The 27,377-nt window shown below is 40.2% G+C and overlaps 2 protein-coding genes across 2 annotated transcripts in view; one reads left to right on the plus strand and one right to left on the minus strand.

Moving 5' to 3' along the window:
- DNAH5 (dynein axonemal heavy chain 5) overlaps window positions 1-27,377 on the minus strand; it is a 317,085-nt gene that overhangs the window by 171,385 nt on the left and 118,323 nt on the right. Inside the window, exons 23-34 of the mRNA XM_043489075.1 lie at window positions 26,390-26,591; window positions 25,366-25,601; window positions 22,802-23,020; window positions 21,708-21,770; window positions 20,393-20,631; window positions 19,439-19,679; window positions 16,205-16,404; window positions 12,663-12,816; window positions 10,591-10,754; window positions 8,538-8,694; window positions 3,147-3,359; window positions 1,290-1,514 (exon numbers count right to left, since the gene is read on the minus strand). Of these exons, the coding sequence (XP_043345010.1) occupies window positions 1,290-1,514; window positions 3,147-3,359; window positions 8,538-8,694; window positions 10,591-10,754; window positions 12,663-12,816; window positions 16,205-16,404; window positions 19,439-19,679; window positions 20,393-20,631; window positions 21,708-21,770; window positions 22,802-23,020; window positions 25,366-25,601; window positions 26,390-26,591 (2,313 nt within the window). The remainder of the gene's footprint in view (window positions 1-1,289; window positions 1,515-3,146; window positions 3,360-8,537; window positions 8,695-10,590; window positions 10,755-12,662; window positions 12,817-16,204; window positions 16,405-19,438; window positions 19,680-20,392; window positions 20,632-21,707; window positions 21,771-22,801; window positions 23,021-25,365; window positions 25,602-26,389; window positions 26,592-27,377) is intronic.
- Window positions 20,976-21,554, plus strand: LOC122454523 (60S ribosomal protein L35a-like). Its single transcript, XM_043489076.1, has 3 exons — window positions 20,976-21,178; window positions 21,387-21,399; window positions 21,495-21,554. Exons 1-3 carry the CDS (start codon window positions 20,976-20,978, stop codon window positions 21,552-21,554), a joined length of 276 nt encoding a protein of 91 aa, XP_043345011.1.

Genomic DNA, 27,377 nt, shown 5'->3' on the forward strand with positions numbered 1-27,377 from the left:
GACAACCCAGCTGGTTGGGAGATGTCAACTACATCACCATCCAACCCATTTATTTATTGATCAGCAAAAAAAAAAAGATACTTTCAAACATATGACAAAAGGAAAATTCAAGAGAAACCCTTAATTGTGCCCCTCAATTTAAATAACACGATCTATTTTTATAGTAAGATACTCATATCTTAAATTTCATTCTTCAATGCCCAATGCCAAGTCCTAACCATGAAATAATCTATGAAAACTGCTTTTGGCTTACCAAGATAGAACTAAACAATCCCATCAGGGAAAAAAAAAAGTCATCTCTTCTGGTAATAACTAAGTACATTGTTGGGGGTTTTATAATCCATTAATTATCCTCGCTAGGATTTGAAGCAGGCCAAAATTTCTAACATCTAATTGGCAGGTTATTGCCCAGCAATGCTTCTGTATGAAATTTTTTAACCAAAATTTTAAGCTACTTTAATCTTTTTTTTACAAGTAAGAAATCTAAAATTACCCTGAGCCCTTTATTTCTCAGAAAGGTCTACAGTGTGCTTAACTATTAGGAGAGGAGATTAGCACATAACAGGCTGAATGTGCCACCTTTGTTTCCATTACATCAGAACCAACCTTTCATAATCTTTTTTACATAATGGGGTGAGACACGATCCAGAAAATTATTATGAAAATAAGAGCTTCATGCCTCTTATCTAATGTCATATTTTACAGCAGAGGGCAAATTTCATTTCACATTTCCTATTCTCTACAGCTACCGAACTGTCTTTCTCATCCCTGCTCTTTCTTTAAAGGCAAAAGTCTGCATGACAACTGAATGTCACAAACTATATGAGGAAAGACCATTTGCAATCAACAAATGTAGCAAAACTTGTTAAATATGTGATTTATGTTAATAAAAACCCTTAAAACTACTAAGCAGTTCTACTAGTAATATCATTTATTATTTCTGCATCAAGAAATTAGTCATCTTCAATTTAATAACCAAAAGAAGCATAAGACAAGTGAAAGTTCTTGATGATACTGCATGACATTTCATCATTAAAAATGATCACGAAAAGAATTTCAAAATAAAGTCTAATTGCCTCCATAACACCTTAGCTGAGACCATCAGAAAATGGCTGAAATTTTGGCTAAAGACTGAAAAGAAAATCTGACAATTTCTCTTCAAAAAGATGCCTCTTTGCCTGAATTTTATCTTTTCTTTGAATTCATTCACACTATTCCTGGTGGGTAAACACAGATAATGTCTAGTATTTGTTCTTCTGTATATGCCACAGCATTTATAAAGCACTTACCAGGTCATCAAAGATATCTCGTTGGTGCACATGAATAGTAATCAGAGTCTCATATTTAACTCGTTCCACAGAACTCAGGTCCTTGGTTGTCATGTCTATCAATGTGTTCAGTAGCTCCAGGAAAGACTGATTGGTTTTCTGCATGATTTTTTTATCAAACTTGGCATTTCTAAGGGCCTCTTCAGAATCCCGTGTCCATATCATTTGAATTCCTAATAATCCAACCTTATGGAAACAGAAAAGGTTTTATGAGTGTTATGGCATATGAATATATTTAAATAGAAATTACAACAGTTGTGATTATTATGCAAATTTCAAGACATCCTGTATTATACCAGCTTGACAGGTTGCTTCAAAACCTATGGAAACTCTATGCATATTGTTTACCTGACAAACATATACAGCCTCGTGACATGCCTACAATTTTTTTCTCCTCATTTTAAGTCATCAGTCAGTTCAGTTCAGTTCAGTCGCTCAGTGTCCGACTCCTTGCCACCCCATGAATTGCAGCACGCCAGGCCTCCCTGTCCATCACCAACTCCCGGAGTTGACTCAAACTCATGCCCATCAAGTCGGTGATGCCATCCAGCCATCTCATCCTCTGTCGTCCCCTCCTCCTCCTGCCCCCAATCCTTCCCAGCATCAGGGTCTTTTCCAATGAGTCAACCCTTCCCATGAGGTGGCCAAAGTATTGGAGTTTCAGCTTCAGCATCAGTCCTTCCAATGAATACCCAGGACTGATCTCCTTTAGGATGGGCTGGTTGGATCTCCTTGCAGTCCAAGGGACTCTCAAGAGTCTTCTCCAACACCACAGTTGGAGCATCAACTTTTGGAGTTGGAGCATCAATTTTTCGGTGCTCAGCTTTCTTCACAGTCCAACTCTCACATCCATACATGACCACTGGAAAAACCATAGCCTTGACTAGACGGACCTTACTTCTCCCTTAATAGATTTTAAAGTTACTGACATGGAAAGAATATGTCTTCAATCTACTTTCATCAAACCAACAAAGGGTTTATACATAGTAATCACAAAATCTTTACTGATCACATCACTAAGGAAACATCATTTTCTGTACTTTATTGCTGAAACCTATGTCTCATTTTTCTAGTAAAAACACACTCAGTACACTTTATGATTTGTGTACTAAAGGAATTCAGTAGGAAAAAAATATTTTAAATTGAAGAAATTATATTCACTCCCACTCCTTTGCTGCCTAGCATGTAGAATCATTGGTACCATCTTTCTAGATTCCATGTATATATGCATTAATATATGATATTTGTCTCTCTTCCTGACTTACATCAGGAGAGGGTGGGTTGCTTTGAGAGAATAGTATTGAAACATATACAATAACATATGTAACAGAGATAGCTAGTGGGAGTTTGATGTATGATGCAGGACACCCAGAGCTGGTGCTCTGTGGAAGGATGGGGTGGGGAGGAAGGAAGGATGGGGGTTCAGGAGGAGGGAACACGTGTATGCCTATGCCGGATTCATGCTGATGTCTGGCAAAAATCATCACAATATTGTGAAGCAATTACCCTCCAATTAAAATTTAAAAAAGGAAAAATAAATACCTCTTACATATTAAAAAAAGAAAATATACCAATATTTCTATAGCACAAATATATATATCTATAAATATATATGTACAGATATAGATACATAACAGCAACAATCTGTAGTTGAAATCTTTAAACTCATTTATATTTAACAAATTCTTATGAAAATCTCAATATTGTTCTGGAGTTAAATTATAGTCAGTTGTGTCATTTATAATAGACAATGTATAAGATCTAAAATGACACTTCTGTTAAAAAAAAAAAAATACTTTCCAATTTCAATACACTGACCTGAGCAGGGAAGGAAGAAAGAAATTCAATCAGTTGGAAACCTGTTTCTTGAATATTTGCTGCTGCCTGGCGAATCACAAGATGTAATGAGGCCTGAGATTCCTCCAGGAGAGAATTAAGCCAAACTTCCACATTGCCCTCTGCCATCACGGGTTTATGCAATTCAACCGTCTCACCCTCTCGAGAGGAAATTGACAGAATGCGATCATAGATCTGTGTTAGAAGCCCAAGAAAAGCTATATTTATATAAAGAATGAATTTCTCCATTGCCTTCTTGTCAATGTTATCCTTCCTGTAGAAATTTAAGCTATATATTATAAAATAAAAGACAAAGTATGATACAAATTCAATTTCAAAACAATTTTTTCAAAAGATAGCCATGAAATCAAAAAGGGAATACTAAATCAATTTCAAATACTCTATGCTTAAGAGGGAAAATTTTGTTTTATAAGAGAAATATTCAATATAAATGTGATAATCAAAAAGTCTCTAAAGTTTCCCCAGATGAAACGGGACTCTGAGAGACAGCCATGCATACCACCAGCTTATAAAGTCGACCTTAGCAATCACCTGGCCAAAATGATCCATGCAAACATCTCACATGGTGATTCCAATTCTACACTAAACATTGTGCTCTTTACAGAGGCTGTTGGTTGCACATAATGTCTTCTAATGCAAACCCAGCTCCTAGTCTAGTGACATCACTTTCATTTCCATGCACTACAGCATGAGAATGTCTGCAGAATTTGGAGTTCAAAACACAGCTCAGGTGGTCTATCCACTGACCATCCGGTGTTGGAAGACAGATCTCTGAGACCAAACTTCCTGTCTCCAATTAGTCATTAAAAATCATGCCTGTCTTACTTTCCTACTCACCTTACCGGCCACTCATGCCAATTAAACAATATAGTTGGCCCTCCACATCCACGAGTTCCAAATCCAAGAACCCAACCAACCTCTGATCAACAATATTTGGGGAAAAAATTCCAGAAAGTTCCAAAAAGCAAAACTTGAATTTGCCACATACTGGCAACTATTTACACAGTATTTACATTATATGGTAAATAATTTAGGGACCATGCATTGTTGCTGTTCAGTCACTTAGCTGTGTCTGATTCCTTGTGACCCCATGGACTGCAGCATGCCAGGCTCCTCTGTCCCCCACTATCTCCTGGAGTTTGCTCAAATTCATGCCCATTGAGTCATTGATGCTATCTAACCATCTCATCCTCTGTCGTCCCCTACTCCTTTGGCCTTCAGTCTTTCCCAACATCAGGGTCTTTTCCAATGAGTCAGTTCTTTGCATTACATGGCGAAAGAACTGGAGCTTCAGCATCAGTCATTCCATTGAATATTCAGGTTTTTTTCCTTTAGGATGGACTGGTTTGATCTTCTTGCCGTCCAAGGGATTCTCAAGAGTCTTCTCCAACACCACAGTTCAAAAACAACAGTTCTTCAGTGCTCAGCCTTCTTTATATGACAACTAGAAAAACCATAGCTTTGTCTATACAGACCTTTGTCAGCAAAGTGATGTCTCTGCTTTTTACTGTGCTGTCTAGGTTTGTCATAGCTTTCCTTCCAAGGAGCAATGCATAGGTATATTCAAATACTACTACATTTTATATAAGAAACTTAAGCCTACATGAATTTTGGTATTCTCTGGTGTCCTGGAACCAATCCTCTCCACAGTTACCAAGGAATAACTATGATGCCAATTATAAAGTAAAGGCAAATGTTTGTTTTGTTTTTATTCTCTAATAAATGCTATATTGTTCCCTTGGGCTCAGATTTAGTCTGCATTAATTAAATGCTCCTTGGTTGTCCACAGAAGTTATCTACCAAGAAGCTGATGAGCCTTGAGTTTCAGGATTCCCTCCTTGCACAGACCCTGCTAGGTCCTGAATATAAATTTGTATTTATAATCTTGTAAGATTTAGGATCCACAAAACCAGGATCAACTCCTCATTGTTAGAAATCTTATGGCAGAAACAGCAACAAGAAAAAAAAAGCAACACTACTTATTTTTAAGAAGTAATTGCTATGAACAGAGGTTGAAAATGAGGAAGTTACAATTATTTTCAATGTACAATCAGACAATGAGAAGCTTTGCTTTGCTAAAGTCCTGGGGCTAAAGCAGAAGGATTTGAGCAAAACAACAAGCAGAACCTCCCAGGTAATTCGATCCCTTCATTCAACCCATAGATCCAGTAGACCTACAAGAAACATTGATTTTTTTAACCATTCAATCCACACTGTCTCCTCTCAACCTCCACTGATGCCTTTTGTTATAAAAACTCAGCCTTTTCCATCCTGACTTTGCAATCACTTTCAACACTGATTTCCTTACCCGCCCCCCGCTCCACCCCCCCCCCACTCCCCGTTCCATTCCAACTCCTACCTTGACACAGAAGATCTTTCTGAAACACAAATCAGGCCACTTCTCTGCTGAAAACCTCTCCCACCTTTTGCTACGTTCATGATGAAGTACGTTCCATAGTATGATGCACTTGGCCCTTTGGAATATGGCCCAGGCCACTTTCTCCTCCTTTCTCTTTGCTCATCAGCCTGTGTTGTGGGTTCAACTGTATCCTCCAAAAATATATATTGAAGCCTTAAGCCCTAGTAATTGTGAACAGACCATGCATGGCATCCACTCAGCCGTGTCCAACTCTTCGTGACCCCATGGACTGTAGCCTACCAGACTCCTCTGTACATGGAATTCGCCAGGCAAAAAAGAATACTGGAGTGGGTAGCCATTCCCTTCTCCAGAGCATCTTCCCAACTCAGGGATCAAACCTGGGTTTCCTGCATTGTAGCAGATTATTTACCGTCTGAGCCACAAGGAGGCCCTGAGTACCTGTGAATGAGATCCTACTTGGAAATAGGGTGTTTGCAGATGTAATCAAGATGAGGTCACCTTGGATGGCAGTGGACTCGAATCCAATAATTGGCATCCTTAGAAGAAGGAAAGCTAGATGCAGACACAGAGGAATAAAGTCTCGTGAAGACAAAGGTGGGGATGGAAGCAGTGTGTCCACAAGCCAAGGAACACCAAGGACTGCTGACCAACAGCAAGACTAGGAGACAGGCGGACCCTCCCTCAGAGCCTCTGTTAGGAATCAACCCTGCCAACATCTTAGTTTGGATGTCTAGCCTCTAGAAGCATGAGAGAATAATTTTCTGTTTTAATTCATGGAAGCCCTAGGAAAGTAATACATTCCTAACATACCCACACTTCTGACATCCCAGGCTGCCCATACCCCAGGGCCCTTGCACTTGCCCTTGCTCTAAGCAGAGGTCAGGGGGGTCCCTTCCCCACCTGCTTGATATGTTTCACTCCCCTTCAAAAAATCAGTTCAAACATCATGTTCTCCTGCAGGAAGCCTTCTGGTATACCCCTTACATGCAGGTTAGGGCTCCCTGACAGGCATTCCCATGCGTGTACATCACATGAACACATGCATGCATGCTATGCTCAGTCAGGTCCAAATCTTTGCAGCCCTATGGACTGTAGCCTGCCAGGCTCCTCTGTCCGTGGGATTCTCCAGGCAAGAACACTGGAGTGGGTTTCAGGAGCTGCCCTGGTTGCTCAGATGGTAAAGAATCTGCCTGCAATACAGGAGACCCAGGTTCACTCCCTGGGTCGGGAAGATCCCCTGGAGAAGGGAATGGCAACCCACTCCAGTATTCTTGCCTGGAGAATCCCTTGGACAAAGGAGCTTGGTGGGCTACAGTCCATGGGGTTGCAAAGAGGTGGACACGACTAAGCAACAAACACATGAACACAGCAAATCAAAAATATCGACAGTTTAATGGCCAAATTCCTCTTGAATGTTGTGCTGCATAAAAACAGCCAAAGTATGGGTTGCGATATATTCTTCCTTGGGACCCCAGGACTGACATTATGCCAGTGAGGGGTTAAAAGACTGGCTTCTAATGGCTCCCAAGAATCCACCTGCCAATGCAGGGGACACAAGAGACACAGGTTCAATCCCTGGGTCAGGAAGAATCCCTGGAGAAGAAAAGGCAACCCGCTGCAATATTCTTGCCTGGAAAATTCCATGGAAAGAGGGGCCTAGTGGGCTAAAACCCATGGGGTGGCAAAGAGTCAGACATGACTGAGCACACACATGCACACAATGGACTAACTCTACCGCTGCAGGAGCTGAGCTCTGCAGACCCCGCCAGAGCATGAGTTCCCTCAGGGTGGGATATTCCTCTGTTAAGCACAATATCCAGTCTATGGTATTTGCTCAACAGATGTGAACTGCACTCTAGGATGAACAAATAAATACTACTGAGGTTTGTATGAAGCACCATAGAGGAGCTGAATATGTTCTCTAGCTGGAAGGGTCATTTTTTAGGGAATTTGGGGTGAAGGGGTGAATTAGATAATCTCTTCTAGCAGCTGTGCAAATGTAGTTTTCCTCACATTGAATGACTTCTTTTGGGTCTCATGAATGTCACCATTCTTGAAACTTATTCAGAGTGTTTGAAAAAAAGAAAGAAAAGTTTTCAGTGGAGCATGATGGAAAACATAGAGGATCATTATATCAAAACTGTCCAAAGCTTCATTAAAACAATTAAATCAGGGAATTTCCTGGTGATCCAGTGGTTAGGATTCAGTGCTTTCACAGCCATGCTATGGGTTCAGTTACTGGTCTGGGAACTCCCACATGCCATGCAGTGCAGCCATAAAATAAAATAAAAATAAAATAGATAAGGACATAAATGTTGACTATTCACTGGAAGGACTGATGCTGAAGCTGAAGCTCTAATGCTCTGGCCACCTGATGTGAAGAACCGACTCATTGGAAAAGACCCTGATGCTGGGAAAGATTGATGGCAGAAGAAGAAGGGGACAACAGAGAATGAGATGGTTGGATGGCATCACCAACTCAATGGACATGAGTTTGAGCAAGCTCCAGGAGGTAGTGAAAGACAGAGGAGCTTGGCATGCTGCAGTCCATGGGGCCGCAAAGAGTCAGACACAATTTATCAACTGAACAACAACAAAGATAAAATAAAGTAATCAAACAACTGTGGCAATTCTGTTCAGTCAAAGCACTATTTGATAAACAATTATTAACAGCTTTTTTTTGCTTTGTCAAATTTCTAAACAGTTAATTTGACATGTAAAGCCATGAATGCTACATACAAAGCATTCCTAATCAGATTTAAGCTATTTGTTATTCACATCTATCCTTTAGATATTAAAATATCACAAGGTCTGAAGGCAAACGGGGCCCAAATGTATCTTTTTAGTCATTGGGTGATGTTTAATGGAGAGGGAAGTAATCCTTAGTAAACACTACTGGGGAGCTATTTAATAAAGACAGTTGAGATTCCAGGATATGTAAATCACCGGCCAGCAAAGAGAATTAGGCAAACCTTTTCATGGAACTTGACGGTCTTAATGTTGTCGAACACATTCAGTAAATGGGCTTGTATCGTGTGTGGGTCTGATGCCTGCCCCAGAATCTCCAGGAGAGCGGGGTCCGAGACGAAGAAGAACCGGGGAAAGCAAAGTCGTTTTTTCTCCAAGTATCTAAGTGGGGAGGAAAAGGTAAACTTCACAAACACACAAAACAAGCCTTTCTAGGAATATGTTAATCTGGATGGACACAGGGAAAAGACTCTGAGAGAAACTAATTTTCCCACGCAATGTTTTTGCATTGTTCTGTTTTCATTTCTTTTGTTACCAACTTTGCCAAGTGGGATTCCATATTCGATTGGGAGACTGTTTTTTTCCAGAACTGATTAAATTTCTTCATTTTTCACAAATATAATGCATATACTTGACTTAACCTGGAAATTTTTGTACTTTGTAGAGGACAGGAAAAATTACACACAGGGAGGTTTTTTTTGGTTTTGTGTTTGTTTTGTTTGCAAATGTCATGCTATGTCAGCTAAAGGCTGACAATTCCAACTCTTAGGGTTGTATCCTTTTATTTTTTTGTTAAATTTAGCTGTGCTGGATATTAGTTTCAGTACACAGGATCTTAGTTGCAACATATGGGATCTAGTTCCCCAACCAGGGATCAAACCCAGGCCCCCTGCATTGGGAGCTCAAGAGTCTTAACCACTGGACCACCAAGGAAGTCACAGGACTGTATCTTAAAAAAATCCAATGAATCAGTCACTGAAGCAGAAGCAAAATCCAGCTACATGGAAGGAAGGGTTTTGACTCTGTTCTCTGCCTCCAGGAGCTACAAAAACCCAGTGAATATTTTTCGTTCTATTCATCACCCTACTTTTGCTGCACTTTTGTTTCTATATTTAACATATTTCTACTTCAGTGATTTTATCATGATTAACCAAAGAGTGAGAAAATTACTTATTACTCTTGGAATTCATCCAGCCTCCACATGCATCACTGCAGATGTGTCTGCATATATTGACAGGTATTAGATTGGGCTCTTGTTTTTGTATAATCCTGATTGCTTGTGTATACTACACAGTTCATCCTGTTCTTCAGTCAGTTAGTCAGTTTAGTCATTCAGTCGTGTCCAAATCTGTGATCCCATGGACCTCAGCACACCAGGCTTCCCTGTCCTTCACCCACTTCCGGAGCTTGCTCAAACTCATCTCCAGGGAGTTGGTGATGCCATCCAACCATCTCATCCTCTGTCATCCACTTCTCCTCCTGCCTTCAATCTTTACCAGCATCACAGTCTTTTCCAAAGAGTCAGTACTTTGCATCAGGTGGCCAGAGTATTGGAGCTTCAGCATCAGTCCGTCCAATGAATATTCAGGACTGATTTCCTTTAGGATTGACTGGTTGGATATCTTTGCAGTCCAAGGGACTCTAGAGAATCTTCTCCAACACCACAGTTCAAAAGCATCAATTCTTTGGTGCTCAGTTTTCTTTATGGTCCAACTCTCACATCCAGACATGACTATTGGAAAAACCATAGCTTTGACTAGATGGACATTTGTTGGCAAAGTAATGTCTCTGCTTTTTAAAATGCTGTCTAGGTTGGTCATATCTTTTCTTCCAAAGAGAAAGCATCTTTTAATTTCATGGCTGCAGTCACCATCCATCCTCTCAGTTCTCTATCTTGTACTTAGTTGAGTTTAATGAAATAATTTGCTTCTTCAGATCTTTATCCAAGAAAGATATTAAAAAAACAGGTATATTCATTTTAAAAACAATGAAAATATTTTTCATTATTTTTCATTATATGTAGGAAAATATCTGCAAGATCTTGTCCCAGTGATGGAAGAAGCTGTTAATCTTATAATTTCAACATCAGAGAAAATCAATTAATAGTAATTCATTGGAGAGTGGATAAAGCTCCAAAAGCTCAGTTTTATCTATGCCACAGTGTTGGTCATGAACAAAGTCTAAGCAAAAGGAAACCAATTGGCTAATTCCATCTAGTTTCTCTGATCCCTTTCATCTATAGGATGCTAATAGCCTTCACAAAGCCAGTGAACTTACCCAGTAAGGGATTTCTGGCAGATTTCCAACTGGTCCAGCAAGTGTGGTAACAGCTGCCCCAAGGTCTCATCTCCAACACAGCACTGAACCACACTGGGCATCTCATGTGCCCGAGTCATGATCTTCACCCAAGATTTATCGATATTGGAAAAGCGCTTGGCTTCCTACAAGAACAAGGTAACAAGGCACACTCAGACACATCTGTGACCTCAAGGATAGAGTGTTTCACATACCTCCCTCTAAGGCTGGACTTCTGACCAGTCTGGATATCTGCATACACCTGAAATGTCATATGTGCTCTATTTCAATTCTTCCTGGGCCTTTTGCACCATAGCACCCCTTCAAGTATGGATATGAGAGCTGGACCATAATGAAAGTTGAGCACTGAAGAATTGATGCTTTTGAACTGTGGTGTTGGAGAAGACTCTCAAGAGTCCCTTGGACTGCAAGGAGATCCAACCAGTCAATCCTAAAGGAAATCAGTCCTGAATATTCATTGGAAGGACTGATGCTGAAGCTTAAGCTCCAATACTTTGGCCATCTGATGTGAAAAACTGACTCCTTGGAAAAGACCCAGATGCTGGGAAAGATTGAAGGCTGGAGAAGGGGACGACAGAGGATAAGTTGGTTGCATGGCATCACAGACTCAATGGACATGATTTTGAGTAAGCTCCGGGAGTTGGTGATGGACAGGGAAGCCTGGTGTGCTGCAGCCCATGGGGTCGCAAAGAGTCAGACATGACTGAGCAACTGAACTAAACTGAACTGATCCCTTCTTAAATAAGAATCTTCAGCTCAAACCTGGGACTGACATTATGTTAACTGAAAACAGAAAGTAGATATAAAAATAATAACACAAGATAAGATAATCTGGGAGAAAAGGACCTTCCCAATTGTTTTCAATTATCTCCAAATTAAGTGAATCTTATGCTTTTCAAGCTTTCTAAACTGAGCATTGAATCATTTGTGTATTTAGAAAAATGGACATTTTAAAATTTTATAATTAAAATTAATTATAATATAACCTTAATATTTTGAAATATTTTTGAATAGACTTTTTTTGGGAAAAATGGAAAATGTAGAGTTTATTTTGAGAGAGTAGGAATACTTTTTATTTCTTAAAATTTTCTGAATTTTACCAATGAGCACATATATCAAATATGAGACCAAGAAACTCCACCTAGCTCCTCCAACATTATATGTGAAAGTTTCCATTATTAAGTCCAATTTGAGACTCTTCTTCACCAATCAAGAAGAAAAACATGCCCAAATATAAGTGCAATAATAAATACTTAAAATTTTAATGAATGGATATATTTCATTGGTAGCCACACACACACACACATCTGCTAATAGATCTGTCCTCTATCATTAAACTGAAAATTAACCAAAGACAAAGCTAAGGAAACTGAAGTGAACACTCAACATTATCATGCTTCTAAAACTTATTGTTAAAATGTTATGATTTTGCAAACAATTTAAGGTAATTGGATAAGACTCCTTGAAATCTGGTAAAAAAGAAAAAATTTTAATCTCAAAATATACTCCATACGTACCTAGTGATATGATTATAATTTGTTGAGAAAAACACTCAACATCTTGATAAAAGGCCTGTATTGTTTGGGAGTTTTTCCTTGCAGATTCCCGCCCCTCAATTTTACACTACAGATATAATTGGGTATATTTTATAGTGTGAGTTATTTTAAGCTGTCAGTAATAGAACAAATTATCCTACCATTGTCAAGATAACAACTCTGTAATTCCACAGTGTTCTAATTTCCACCTTCAAATTATCTGAAGTATACCAATTATGCAGGCATTCATTCTTTGATTTTTAACCCTCCATTTCCTATAAAACTTCACAATTTTAAAGCACTCTTACTCTTATTTCCATGCCCCTCTCTTCCACAATTTCTCTCTCTCTCTCAAGAATAGTTTGACAACAACAACAAAAAGATTGGAGAAGGGGTGGTTCAATAGAGATAGAAATATTTTTGCATTTTTAAAGGGATAATGAGCTATTAGTTCTCGAAGTTAAAAACCTAATGAAATCACAGAGAAATTTCTAAGACCTTGGGAAGTTGCTTGGCAATGTCTCCTCCAACAAAGACGGCTTCTAGGTAGATCCACAAGTTTTGCACCATCATCCAGTTCTCAATTATGTCTGCTGAGTTGGAAAGGTGTTGTACCCACTTTTGAATCTGGGCTTTGAACGGCATATTGTACCTAAGATAAGAAACACATTAAGAATTTGGGGATTTGGGGTATTTCATGTTTGTAGTTTTCAAACTAAGGAGGTTTTTAAAAATCCTGATTTTCACGTATTTCATTACAACTTTGATTATGTGGCTGCTTTTAAAATGATGTTACCATATTTGTGTAGGATATAAGATTAATATAAGTAGAAATCTATTACATTTAAATTATTAATGACATCATTCACAATGCTCCTACTCTTATTTTTTCTGTACTTGATAAAATATTCTCAGAGAAATGTTAACATGTCTCACTGTGATTAAATGTTAATCTTTTCCCTTATATTTCTTCTGACTTTTGCTTTATGTATCTTTGTTTCTTTGTTGTTAGGTGTCTAATGGTTTATTCTGTCTATCTTCTTAGTGAATTGTACCTTTTATCATTAAAGATATTCATCTTTGTTTCATTTAAAAATAAATAAACTTAAAATAATTTTTAAAAATAAAGCTATGGTTTTCATATGAAAAATATTAAAAATAAATAAATAAAACGATGCTACTGAATGCTTAATTCATCACTCCATGCTGGGCATTGTTAAACTGACTTTTCCCCCTTTTGATTCAGAGCATAGAGAGGTGCCCTGCAATAGGAAATGGCAGCCCACTCCAGTATTCCTGCCTGGAGAACCCCATGGACAGAGGAGCCTGGTGGGCTACAGTCCAAGGAGTTGCAAAGAGTTGGGCATGACTGAGCACACACACACATAGAAGTGGGAGACGTGCCATGTGAGGAGCGGATCAGACGTTAGACTGGACTCCACTCATTCCAGCCTTTGTTGCTGCAGTCAAGGGAATAGCTTTCTCTCTGCTGACCTTCGGTGCCTCTTCCATGGAGTCTCTGGTTTTTCATGCAATGTGGAACCATTACAGAATCATTGGAAGGGACTAACAACTCATTCAACTTTCAAGCATGATACTGTCTGGACTCTCTTTAGCCTGCCCTCTTCTGGGCCTCTTTCCAACTTCCCATCCACTCCTGTCCACCTCACTCATGTCTGCGTGTACACATGTTTGAGGGTTTCTTCATGTCCACACATGACAGCCACTTCTCTGCTTCTCTCATAGTTAATCTATCTTCCCATTTTCCTCTTGAGGCAGAAAATGATGGTGGTCTTCCAAAGTCTTTGATCTTTTTCTCCTTCTTCTTTAGATATACAACCCCATTTCTACCTACACTCACAGGTGCCCGGTTAAAATACTGAATTTCCCAGCCTCCTTTGCAGCAATGTACAGTTGGGAGATTCAGTTCCACATCAATACTTCTCAACCCGTGCTGCATATTCTAATTATCTGATAAAGATGAAAAACTACCAATGTCTGCCTAGATCCCACCCCCAGGAACTCTGATTCAATCAGTTTGGGATGCAACACAAGCACTGAGGTTTTGTTTTTTTTTAAGTTCCCTAGAGGATAAGACGGTTGGATGATATCACCTACTCGATGGACATGAGTTTGAGCAACTCCGGGAGATGGTGAAGGACAGGGAAGCTTGGCATGCTGCACTCCATGGGGTCGCAAAGAGTCAGATGTGACTGAGCGACTGAGCAACAATAACAAAGCTATGGCTAGTGTGTAGCCAAATCTGGAAACCACTTTTCCAGATGAGAAGTGAGCAGCAGCACTGGATGTAAAGAATAGATGGAGGAGAAGGGCTACACCTGGAAAACAGAGTGAGTCGGACAATGCTTGGGTCCCCAGTGAGGTGGCAGAGCCCACACTCCCACCTGAGCCCTTGACCTTGGGACTCTGTACGTGAGAAAGATACAAACTTCAGTCTTGTTTAAGCAATGTTGCATATGGCACTTCTGTTATTTGCAGACAATCTTAATCCTAAATGATTGTACTTCCTTTCATTGCTTTTCCTCTTCTCTTTCTTCTCTGTTTATTGGTCTCTCTAGTCCAACATTAAATGGACTTGAAGTCATCTCAACTATTAGTCATATTAGTGAATAAAATTTTCATTTCCATATTCTTATGTGCTAAACAGATTGCTTTAATATTCTACACATCTTTCTGGGGTTTTTATTCATGTTTTTCACAAGAATATAGGTCCAGAGCAACAGAGATATTTGTTCCACTCACTGTTCTATCCAATGCACCCAGAAGACTATATGGCACGTGCTGGTGATGATGATTTAGTCCCTAAGTCGTATCTAGCTCTTTTGCCACCCCAGGGACTGCGGCCTGTGAGGCTCCTCTGTCCATGGGATTTCCCAGGCAAGAATACTGGAGTGGGTTGCCATTTCATTCTTCAGGGAATCTTTCCCAACCCAGGGATCAAACTCGAGTCTCTTGCATTGCCTGTGGATTCTTTACCACTGAGCCACCAGGGAAGCCCATGGCACAGGGAAGGTGTTCCCTAAATTTCTGTTGAACACGTGTTCCTCACACAACTCTGTCTGTGGGTTCAGTGCTATTGGTAAGAAAAGGTTACCCATTCCTAACACTATGTTTACTTAAGGTATATGTGTACTTTTTCTACTTCCATAGGGTATGTTATCTTCCATCGGTCCTTAATTCTGGTTGGGTGTAAACAGTAACCGAATTCATTTTTAAAAAATCACCAAATTCTAATTAATCCATTGGCCAAAAAGTCCATTAAGGTTTTTCCATATTGGCCAACCCAACAGTGCAGACTCAAGGCTACCAATGGTCTAAATCGCTTAAGACTTAATTTTATACTCTCTATTACTCACTTCAAACACTTACACAATCACCCTATATTTGAGAAAATCCTGATGAACAAAAAAATTATTTCAAACAGAGCAAGAGGCAGCACTGAACCAAAGAAATCTAAGTTTCTGAGTCTCTGGGTCACATGTCCAAAGTATGGCAGCTTTCTCTACTGCTGTTGTCTAACAGAAATGTTAGGTTGGTATCGGTCTGTGCTGTTTTAATTCTCTTTATGAATTACATTCATTCTCCATCTTAATCTGTCACCTCATTAAAGCATGTACACAACTAAGGGTTTCTAGTCCATAGATGTTGACGAAAAGGTTTCTGAAGTAAAATAATTATTCTAAAATTCAGAATAATTTTCCCTCTGGAATCTAGAGCCTGTCGAGCTGTCAGCTGTGCAGTGAGGCTTGTCAGCAGCAAAGCTGAAATACTCTGCAAAATCCAAGTGGCTAATTACATGTTGTGTTATTTTGCCCAATTGAGAGTCTCCAACACATCCCCCAAAGAGAGGATAATGAAATAAAAACAGTATTATCCATGCTGTGTCAAGGGCTAAAATTAAAACAAGTACTTCTGATGTTGAATAAATTTAATGGGGGGTACTGTTGTGTTTCTTAATTAATCTCCCTTGAAGTGTTTGGTTTTACAGTTCTCAAATCTCAGGGGAAAGACTGTCCTACCTGTTGCTCAGGAGGGAACCCAGTAACATCAAGCTGTCTTCCATGTTGGCGATGATTTCTGATGTACTGTCTCCTCTCAGGAGGAGCTCTCCGCGGGTTTTAAAGCTGCCAAATGTGAATGTTTTGTTGTCCCATTCATTAATCACTTGCTTCAGCTTTTGTTCAATGTCCCTCTCTTTCACGGCACTGATACAGATGTCCTATTTAAAATGAAAGCTCTCATTTAACCACAAGAAAGTCACACATCATTCTTGAATAGTCAGTTCAGCAGAGGTCCTGTCTTCACTCCTTCTTTTATATGCATCTATGCGAAGAGTTGACTTATTGGAAAAGACCCTGATGCTGGGAGGGATTGGGGGCAGGAGGGGAAGGGGATGACAGAGGATGAGATGGCTTGATGGCATCACCGACTCAATGGACATGAGTTTGAGTAAACTCCGGGAGTTGGTGATGGGCAGAGAGGCCTGGTGTGCTGTGATTCATGGGGTCGCAAAGAGTCGGACATGACTGAGTGACTGAAATGAACTAAACTGAACTGATAAATACTATATATTTCCAGATCTAGACTATAGTATGTCCTCTCCCACGTGATGTAGCAGTTCGGATGCCTGATTTTCCCCTAGGTGGGCCAGGTTCGATTCCCAGTGTGGAAAGGAAGATCTCTGGGGGCTCCCGGTGGCCCTAGTGGTTAAGAATCTGCTTACCAATGTAGGAGACATAAGAGATGGGGGTTCAATTCCTGGGTAGGAAAGATGCTCTGGAGGAGGAAACAGTATCCCACTCCAGCATTCTTGCCAGGAAAATCCCAAGGACAGAGGAGCCTGGTGGGCAACAGTCCATGGGGTTGCAAAGAGTCGGACATGACTGGCATCTGAGCACACAGCACAGACCATAGTATAAGAAACGGTGTGTGTGTGTCTCTAGGGCCTTCCCTGATGGCCCAGACAGTCAAGAATCAGCCTGCAATTTAGGAGACCTGGGTTCAATCCCTGGGCTGGGAAGATCCCCTGGAGGAGGGCATGGCAACCCCCTCCAGTATTCTTGCCTGGAGAATCCCATGGACAGAGGAGCCTGGTGGGCTACAGTCCATGAGGTCACAAAGAGTCGGACACAACTGAGCAACTAACCACAGCACATAACATAGTGTCTACAGATACATATATAGATATAGATTTACCCTAATTTGTAAAATTTTCCACCCAACTATTCCAGAAAGAAAGATGACAGAAAAGATGTGCAGAAGTGAAATACTATTCAGCTGTAAGAAAGCAGGAAATCCTGCCATTTGGGACAACATGGATGGAGCTTGAGGGCATTGGGTTAAGTGAGACAAGTCAGACAGAAAATCAAATCCTGTAGGATAGCCCTTATACATGGAATCTTAAAAAAAAATAAAAACTGAAAGAAAAGAAAGTGAAATGGTAGTTACCAGGGCTAGAGGTATGGAAATGGCTAAGATGTTCTATCTATTTGCAAATAATAGATTAATCAGTCCTAGAGATCTAATCCACAGTTCAGTGATTACAGACAACAAAACTGTATTCTAAACATCAAATTTCCTAAAAGACTAGATCTAAATTGTTCCCACCAGTAGAAGAAATGATAATTGAGGTGTTAGCTAACACAGTGAAGATTATAATGCAATATAAATGTATCAAATCATTATGCTGAACACCTTAAACTTACACAATGTTAAATGTAAGTGATATCTCAATTAAAATTGGGATTAAAAAGAAATGCAATAACATTTTAATTTTACAGCTTTAATCAAAGATTCAAAATTTAACATGTCTCTCCTGAAACTACCACAACATTGTTAATTGACTATATCTCAATACAAAATAAAAATTTTAAAGTTTGGGGGAAAAAATTTAATGTGTCTCTGATTTAGCTCTAAAGTCGAATCAATGCAGTACAAAATGAAGGAATGAACAGAAACCTGCCATCTTCCTAGTTCTTGGATCCCTTTCCCCGTCTTCTCTGCAGCCTTATCTTCTCCTGGACCATTAGTCAAACTCACCCTTGCTGACTTCCCACCTCACACTGCACTCCCTGTCTGGATGAGTTCTTCCACCACCACGCAGCCAGCAATCTTCTATATCTCCAGGAAAATCCCACATTCATTTGCCTACTGGGCTCCTCTGCTTGGATGCATCAAGGGAACCCAAAACACAATCTGTGAATATCAAACTCATGCCCACATCAAGCTCATGGTCTTTGCACCTTATCATTCTATCTGATTTCCTTTCAGTTTTCCCCGTCTCAGTCATAAGCACCATCATTCACCTAGATCTCTCACCAAGAAATCTAGGGTTCATTCTTAGCCCCTCCTGTTTCCCTACCATGTTCCCTCCATCATCAAATTCTGCTCAGTTTTACCTCCTAATGACCTCTTCAATCTTTTCTCCTCTACTCCAGCTTCACTCCCTGCCCCCTCAGCTGATGCATCATCTCTTGCTTGGGATATTCATATAAGCTCCCGATAAGTTTTCCTAGGATTGTCCCTTGGCATCTTTCAATCCTTTCTCCTGACAGCTACCAGAGTGATCTTTACAAAATGCAAATTTAACCACACCATCCCCTAATAAAAATATATCTCCCAGAGGGCTCACGATTACTCCCAAGATTGAAATCGATGGCATGTTCTAGCCCCCCTCCACCTCCCCATCTTCAGCTATCTCCTCTGTCCCCCACCTTCACACCTCAGCCACCCTGGCCTTTCAGTCCCCTATACCTACACCTCAGCCCCTTCACACCTGCTGTTCCACCTGCCCCACACTGCCTTCTTTGCACTTTCCAAGCCCCTCACCCCCTCACTACACAAGCACACCCCCTTCACCCAGAAGTCATGCCCATGCACCCCAGCCTTGTTGATTTTCATCCCCCTCCCTCCACCCCCATATATGTCCACCCCATTATTAGAGGCTCTCATAGAGCAGCACACTTCCACTTCATTTACTGAAGCTTGTACCTACACCTTCATTTGTACGATTATTTAATGATACAAATGTTTAATGGTCTACGAAGGCAGGAATGCATCCTTCTGTCCCCAGCACTTAAAACAGAATGTATTACATAAATATTTGCTGAAGAAGTAACAGCTGATTCACAGGAAAAGAGTTTTGATTGTCCTCACCTGATTTCCTTCTCCAACAGTCCATAAGGTAGGAAAATTATGAAATAAATCCCCTGGGACCTTGATCTCCCATGACATCGTATCCTCTATCATCATACCTCTATTTCCTCCTTGTATTTCAGAAGAGGGGCTTCCATGATATTTCTTAACTTGAAAGTTTCATTCCCCACATCCAGACGGTGCCCAGTGACAGTCGTTATCCTTTCCCAGTGCCGTTCCATCATGGCCTTACTGGCCATGTGCTCCAGCAGTGGGCAGCACTCACTAAAGTCATCAATGGTCTTCTTCAGATCCAAAAAAGCCTGCCAGTCCTTCAAGGCTCGGGGCAGCTTCCTACACCTGCAAAGAAAAGCCAACATGAAAGGCCAGTTGAATATAAGCCTGGATGTCTCTAGTCCAAGACTGTCTGCTAGCATTTCTATCAAAAACAGTCACCCAGAACAGCCACCACATTGTTAAATCTCATGACTCAGAGGAGAGCTGTAGGATTTACATTACAGAAAACTGCTCCTCCCAATCAGGGCTAATATTTTCAATTCCTTCATAAAAATTAGGTAAGAGGCATTATTTTAAAGAAGGTGCTTCTCAATTCAATTCAATTCTCCAGACACATATTGAGACCCTACAAAGTACAAAGCACAGCAGAACGCACCAGCTTATCAACTGAAAATTACAACCAATAACCCTCCATTTTCTTTAGGTACAGTACTTAAAGGATGTAGAAAAATCAAAGGGCTCTTGCTTTTATTCCAAATACATCATCTAACATAAACTTCAAATGCTTGGTAAGTGTAATATAAATAGCGATCAGCTCTAAGCTGCAGAAAAGCCCCTGGAAAGATTCATCTGGGTTTAAAGGATGCACTTGTCTCACCAGCTACTCACAGGGGTAATTAATAAGTAGTGTTTGACAATGGTGATGTCAACAGACAATAAAATGAAGCACAATGTGCTCTTGAAACATCTAGGTGAAAAGAGAACCCAACAACCTATCAAAGAAGAAAGCATTTACGGTTCAATAGCTCTGGGCATGCTAAACATTAATATCTCACCTGTTCTGGAACTCTAAAAGTTCACTGTTGATTTTTTCAATATTTACTTCTGACCACAGGATATCGTGATAGCTATTTACAGTGTCTATGACACTGTTGTACAGAGTGTATATTTTCTGAAGAAGATTTAGTTGCTTCTTGATTTCGAGAAGCTTAGGATACTGCGTGACCGGCAGACCAAAAAGCTCCTCTCCCCCAGTATAGGTGATGTATTTCCGATAGATATTATCAAATTGATTCTAATAAAGATACAAGTGAAAATTCATCAAAGATGGTTTACACATGAATAAACATGCAAATTTAAAAAAGACTGACCAATAAGCAAACATGCATGATCTCTGATTCCATGTAAATAAGAATACTGAGGAGTACCATTAATTACATGGGAACCAATTCTAATTATAACCATACCAAATTACAGTTTTTAAAAGGTAAGTAAGTATATACTGTATTCCACAATGAGCTTCTTTATATTAAGGTGGTTGGAGGGTGGGGGAGTATATGTTTAAAACACATTGAGCTCTTTCAGCCACCTTGGACCCTGTGGAGGCCTGCTGGGAACAGGACCTCTAAAACAACAAACATGTCTGGCAGGCTGTGGGGCAACACCATTTTTGCTGGCTGTAAGCAGGGTCTACAGAACCAGAGGGAGTACACAGCTCTCCTGAAAATTGAAGGCGCATGTGCTCGAGATGAAACTGAATTCTGTCAAGGCAAGGGATGTGCTTATGTGCACAAAGCAAGGAACAACACAGTAACTCCTGGTGGAAAACCTAACAAGACCAGGTAATCTGCGGAAAGATAACCTGAAAGTGGCTCAGTCATGTCCGAGTCTTTGCAACCCCACAGACTATGCAGTCCATGGGATTCCAGGCCAGAATAGAGCAGGTAGCCTTTCCCTTCTCCAGGGTATCTTCCCAACCCAGGGGTCAAACCCAGGTCTCCCGCATTGCAGGTGAATTCTTTACCAGCTGAGCCACAAGGGAAGCCCAAGAATACTGGAGTGGGTAGCCTATCCCTTCTCCAGTGGATCTTCCCGACCCAGGAATCGAACTGGGGTCTCCTGCATTGCAGGCAGATTCTTCAACAACTGAGCTACCAGGGAAACCCAACCATAACTTGCGCTTGTGGAAACAGAGGTATGGTTTGTGCCAGATTATGAAGCAGCCTTCCTGCTAAGGCCATTGGACACAGAATCCACGTGATGCTGTATTTGAGGATTTAGACTTGCCGAAAAGTAAGTAAACAAAACTGTGGAAATAAAACACATTGAGGTTTTGGTTGTATAGGAGGTCAAAGAAACTAAAAAGATTACCTGAAACATGATAAGTCTATCACTGGCTTCCTGGGGTTTCAGGCCACTAGCCATTGGACCATTCTGAAACAAACGGTTGAGAAAGACAAAATAAAATGAAGTATTTGCATACAAATTTCATAAGCTCAATGTATTTGAATATCAAATTTTGTTTTCATGCATGTCACATATAGGATAGGAAATGTTGCTTTTTATTTGTAAAAAAAGAAAAGCGGGGGGGGGGGGGGGGGGGGGCGGGGACTCAGGAAAGTGACTCATTTGGAAATATTTTCAAGGCCAAAAAAGCCAAGTTAATGTCAGAACTTTCATATGTCAAGAAATTTTGAAAATTAAAAATATGTGCTATTCATCTACTAGGCAACACAGACAAAGAAGGGTCAATAATTGTAAGAAGCACAGTGTCTGGTTTGAACAAAAGCACTAATACCACACAACCTACAGAGTTCACCACTCTAATACCTATTTCTAAAGTGACTTGTAATATTAACATTCTAATCAGGTTTTCCTACATTAGACCACCTTAAAAAATCTGTATGTCTGTGCTTCCTCAACCATGAAGTTGATACTTGAATCCAGTCTCCTAACTTCATTCATTTTGGTGTGTAACTGATTAATAGATAAATATTTTACCCTATACTTTACACATTTCCCCTCTGCAGCACATTATAATTGGTTGGAAATGGGTCTCCTTAAACAACTCATATACATACAGTTAAAATATGGACTCAATCTGTTTTGTCCACTTTTGTATCTTAAGCACCAGGGGCAACTCTGCAATATTTGCAGAATGTGAATGCTATGAGAGGGATGATCACAATAACTATAATTGAGTGATATTTGTCTACACAAATTTAGAAAGATACCAAACACTTCAGTAAGAGACCAATGATACAAACAGCACTTTTTACTTTCCATTTACAGTTGAAATTATCCTGGATGAAATCAAAGGGGAAAGGATTGTGAAAGGGAAATACCTTTGGTCTCATAATAATAAAATTTCCATTTCTGGGGGGATTTCATTGAATTTGACATGTGAGCTTTAAACAACATTTGGTATGCTGTATTCACTCTTCCCCAAAAATACAGAGTCATACCACATCATAGTCCTGATAGAACTGGTGACACTCTTGGAGGAAAACCTCCACAGTACCAATAAGCTCTTTCCTGAAACCAGGTTGTAGTGAGACTAGTTCATTCTGAACTTCGCTGGCACGTGCCAGAAGCTTCTCCCAAGAGTAACGCAGGGTATCCACTTTGTCCATCTCCTCCTTTGCTATCAAAAGCCCATATTTGTTAAGTAGGGTATAGGATTCCTACAAAAAGAAGAACAATTCAATTTCTGCCAGTCAGATGCATAAATCTACACACAGTCATCTTTTTAGGGCATCAGAATGAAAAAAAATCAGCAAGACAGAGCAACTGTCCAGAGTTCTAGTTTCTCTACTTGCAAACCTGGAAAAGCTTAAGCAAGCAACGGAGCCACTGAACTTCAGCTCCCTCATCTGTAAAACAGGAAAATTTCCTGGATGCATCACAGGATTTTCATGAATATGGAAAAGATATCATTTTAAATGCATTTTGAAAACTATAAATCATTATACAAACAAATGGTACTTTTACTTAGGCCCCTAAATTATATTTGAAGACTATAAAATTAGGTAGATGAAAAATGTAGAACAATTTAACTGCTAATTTTAGAATAACAAAATGAATCAGTTTTAACTCTATCCTATTTCACTTTGTTGGTAAAAGGTTCCAACAGTAAGACATAGGAGGGCATTCTTGAATCACACCCTGAGCCAAGTCATTGCCTTAAGGATGAAAAATCCTGGACTATTCTTTTGTCTAGAAGATTAAAATGAGGCAAAGTTTGGTTTTCATGTGAAAAAAAATTTCCTAAATATCCCTGGCCTCTTCTCCCGCCATTACTCTTCCTCTTAGACATAGAATAAACACCTGATTGTTGACTTGAGGAAAAGATTATTGATTTGGGCATGTATAGCACAGGGTCTCTCTCCCTCCCTCTTTCTCCTTCAAGGCATGCCTCCAGTCTACACTTCAGTACCAATCAAATGAAACAAAGTAACACAGATTGGCAGCTTTCCAGTGTTGTCTTTGACGGATGAGAAAGTACAATTCTGGGACTTCATTCCACAAGCCCATTGCAAGTGTGCATAGGATGGGAAAATGGGGGAGGTGAGACACAGTAGGAATATAGGAGGCAAACACCAAACCAGATCTTCCAAATAACTTCTATCAGTACTAAAGATTGTATCTTGATCTTGACTACTTGACAAGGGTTTGTCTTAACTCTCAGGTCAGGGGTAAGAGTTGGCAATTGCTGGATCCCTTCTCCAAACTCCCCTGGCCCTATACCACATGGGGGGTCTTTGCCTTGGCGTTTCAGTTCCCATGAATGGCACAGTGGAAATGTTATTTTCCTGACCCAATACAACAAAGGCACAAACCTGAAGTCATCTCTGCCATTTTCACTGTAAATTGAAATTTTCCAAAATTCAAAGTGCAGAAAATATGATACAAAGCTATGATCCTGACTATCAGAGTTTAAGTCCAGACATTTAAGTTACAGTATGATGAAAAGAGGCTTCCCTTGTGGCTCAGATGGTGAAGAGTCCACCTGCAATGCAGGAGACCCGGGCTCCATCCCTGGGTTGGGAAGACACCCTGGAGGAGGGTATGGCAACTCATTCTAGTATTCTTGCCTGGAGAATTCCATGGACAGAACAGCCTGGTGGGCTACAGTCCATGAAGTCACAAAGACTTGGGCATGACTGAACAACTAAGACACATGATGAAAAGACGATGTTTTATATCTGAAATTGTTTCAATGCTAGTTATAGTAGTCTCACATAGAGGAATATAGCAATCCATTCCTAATCAAGAATTTTCATCTAGAAAAGATACGATAAAAACAAAAGTAATGCACATTAATAAAACTGCATGACTTCTTTGACCCTCAGTTTCCATGTGTGTGTGTAGGGGGTTGTAGCAAGGATGAAACAAGTTAATAAGGAGTAAACTCATGAATGGGCACCATCAGTGCCCCATCCAGGTCCTGTTTACCAGCTGACATTTGCATCCCAGCTCTTGGGCATGTTGGCTGTAGGAATTAAGCTGCCTTCTTCCCTTGAAAATTGTCCTCAGCTGACAGGACAGGAGCCTCCTCATGGGGAAATTATGGTCAAGGACCAACTCTCTGGGGGAATAAAGACAGTCCCCCTTGCCTCAAGGTGGGGTCAACTGAGTGGTATACTTCATGCTCCAGAACTGCCTCTGGGGTCAGGCTGACGTTAGTCTACAGCTAAGATCACACCCCGGGCTGGCTTCCTCCCACACCCAACCTGGTCCTCCCTTGTTTCTTTCACTCTGCTTCTCTCATAAGCACTCGTCAATAAATTACTCATGCAGAAACCCTCATCTCAGGCTCTTCTCTTAGGGACCTCAGATGCCACACAAAGGACAAGATCTGACCCCTCAGGGGCACCCTATAAGGTCAGGTATCAACATTACTGAATCATCATTCATGGGTTTAGCATCCATCTGTAACTCCAGTCCAGACCTTGTCAATACTTCCTCTAATAGCGATCAACATCTGGAGATATTCCTACTGACACATAAACAAGTGATTATCAGTTACCTCAACGGGTCCCACTTGAAAGTCAATGGGGATTTGCTGCTCCCTAATTTCCTTCAGTGCTGCCATGGCAATTCGAATATCATCTAGGTCTTTAATGGGGCGATTCAGTTTCTTATTGAAGTCTTCAACAAGTGTAAATATGTTTTCCATTTCACTTCTGTATTTTTGGTTACAGTGACGGCTGATGACAACCATCCAGGCCTTCGTCTCAGCAGTCAAGGTGAACTTCAGGTCAGCTATAAAACCCAAGTGTCCATGTTCAGTTTGAAAACCTTGAACCAGTATGAGGAGAACCAATGCAACTGTTCACCAATAGTAAATATTTTGCAGCCAAGAGCCCTTTAAACACATGAAAAATCAAACTTGAAAAAAAAGTTAGTCTTTCCTAATTATTATATGGGCTTCCCTGGCTGTTCAGTCCTAAAGAATCCACCTGCTAATGCAGGAGATGCAGGTTCAAACCCTTAGTCGGGATGATCCCCTGGAGAAGGAAATGGCAACCCACTCAGGAATTCTTGCCTGGGAAACCCATGGACTGAGGAGCCTGGTAGGCTACAATCCATGGGGTCAAAAAAGAGTCGAACACGCAACTTAGCAACTAAACTACAACAACAAATTATTGCATATTCATTGTATAAAGCCTGTTTTGCAATAATTGAAAACACATTCCAAAATGCCCCAAAAAAAAGTACCTAAGAAAACTGCTGGAGATAAGCCTCCGATGCTTGATATTGTTATTTATTAAAAACAGTACATTTTAATTCCAAATATGAGAGACTCCTCCCTTCTCTTAATTAGCCTTTATTTTCAAGGTTTACCACCAAAATGTCCCAAAACAGTTCAGAATAAATAATTATGCAGAAGAGAATTAAAAACAAATCTACAAATTGGTCTTGAAGCTTGAGGCCCATAAAAGGAAAGTCAATCTTTAAGAAAGCTAGAACTCTCTGGAATGCTAATCTAGGTAAAGAGACAGAACAATACTGCTGAATTTTCATGACTGACTGAAAAAAAATGAACCAACCTGTATACAGGGCGATGGCACCCACACAGATGTACTCAGGCTCAGCATTAATTTCTTGCTCTAATTTTTGGAAGTAGAGAATCTGGGATTCAAATTCAGAAAGTGAGGGGTTTTTTATAATAAACGTCATAATAGTTTCTTCTTTCTCCTTTTGCCAAATGTGATCATAGCGTTTGAAGCAGTCCATGGATGTAATAACTTCCTAGAATATAAATGACAGATTTGTGTAGAAAAGGAAGAATCAAGAACGACATCACAATATAAATGGATATTTGCCAATTGCTAGGGGTTCCCATCAATTCATTAAAATGCTTAATTAGTGAACCGTCTGACTAGTTCACATGTGCCATAGAACTGGACCCAGATACAACAGTGAACACAGTAATCCGGGACTGGTAACACTAGAACTATCATCCTAGCCAAAAAGGGAGGGAAACAGTTTTTGGGAGGGTGGGGCGGCAAGTTGAGTCCATGAAATCTGTTGTGGACAGGGCCCAGTTGATTGGGGCTGGACCTCAGGTCAAAAACCATAGCTCAAAATCATACCACAGAGAGGGTGATGCTACAAGGGAAAAAAAAAATACTCTGAGGTCACTTTCTTCCACTGCTCAGAGCTCCTCCAAGACTCTCATGGGTGAAATCCACTGGAAATCTCAGATGAAACCCATTGATTTGTTCCCTAAGGTCAGAGCATGGGTATTAGATATAGAGAGACAAACAAATACATTCAGCATCCAACTCCATTGAAATATTACATAGAATCACACAAATTACATAAATATATTGGATAAGGATTGATATCCATACAGTATTAAGTATTTCTGTATGTTTCTACATCTTCACACCTTTCCTTTCTAAATTCCTTGTTAAGTTTTAGAGAAATCTTCATAAAGATTCTACAAACTTCCCATCATGTATGCTCCTAGGTATTCTTCAGTTCAGTTCAGTTCAGTTCAGTTGCTCAGTCATGTCTGACTCTTTACCACCC

The sequence above is a fragment of the Cervus canadensis genome, chromosome 16, assembly GCF_019320065.1.
Source record: "Cervus canadensis isolate Bull #8, Minnesota chromosome 16, ASM1932006v1, whole genome shotgun sequence".
Classification (NCBI taxonomy): Eukaryota; Metazoa; Chordata; class Mammalia; order Artiodactyla; family Cervidae; genus Cervus; species Cervus canadensis.

Coding starts and splice junctions, on each gene's coding strand:
- LOC122454523 (XM_043489076.1), top strand. CDS start 20,976: ATGTCTGGCAGGCTGTGGGGCAACACCATTTTTGCTGGCTGTAAGCAG.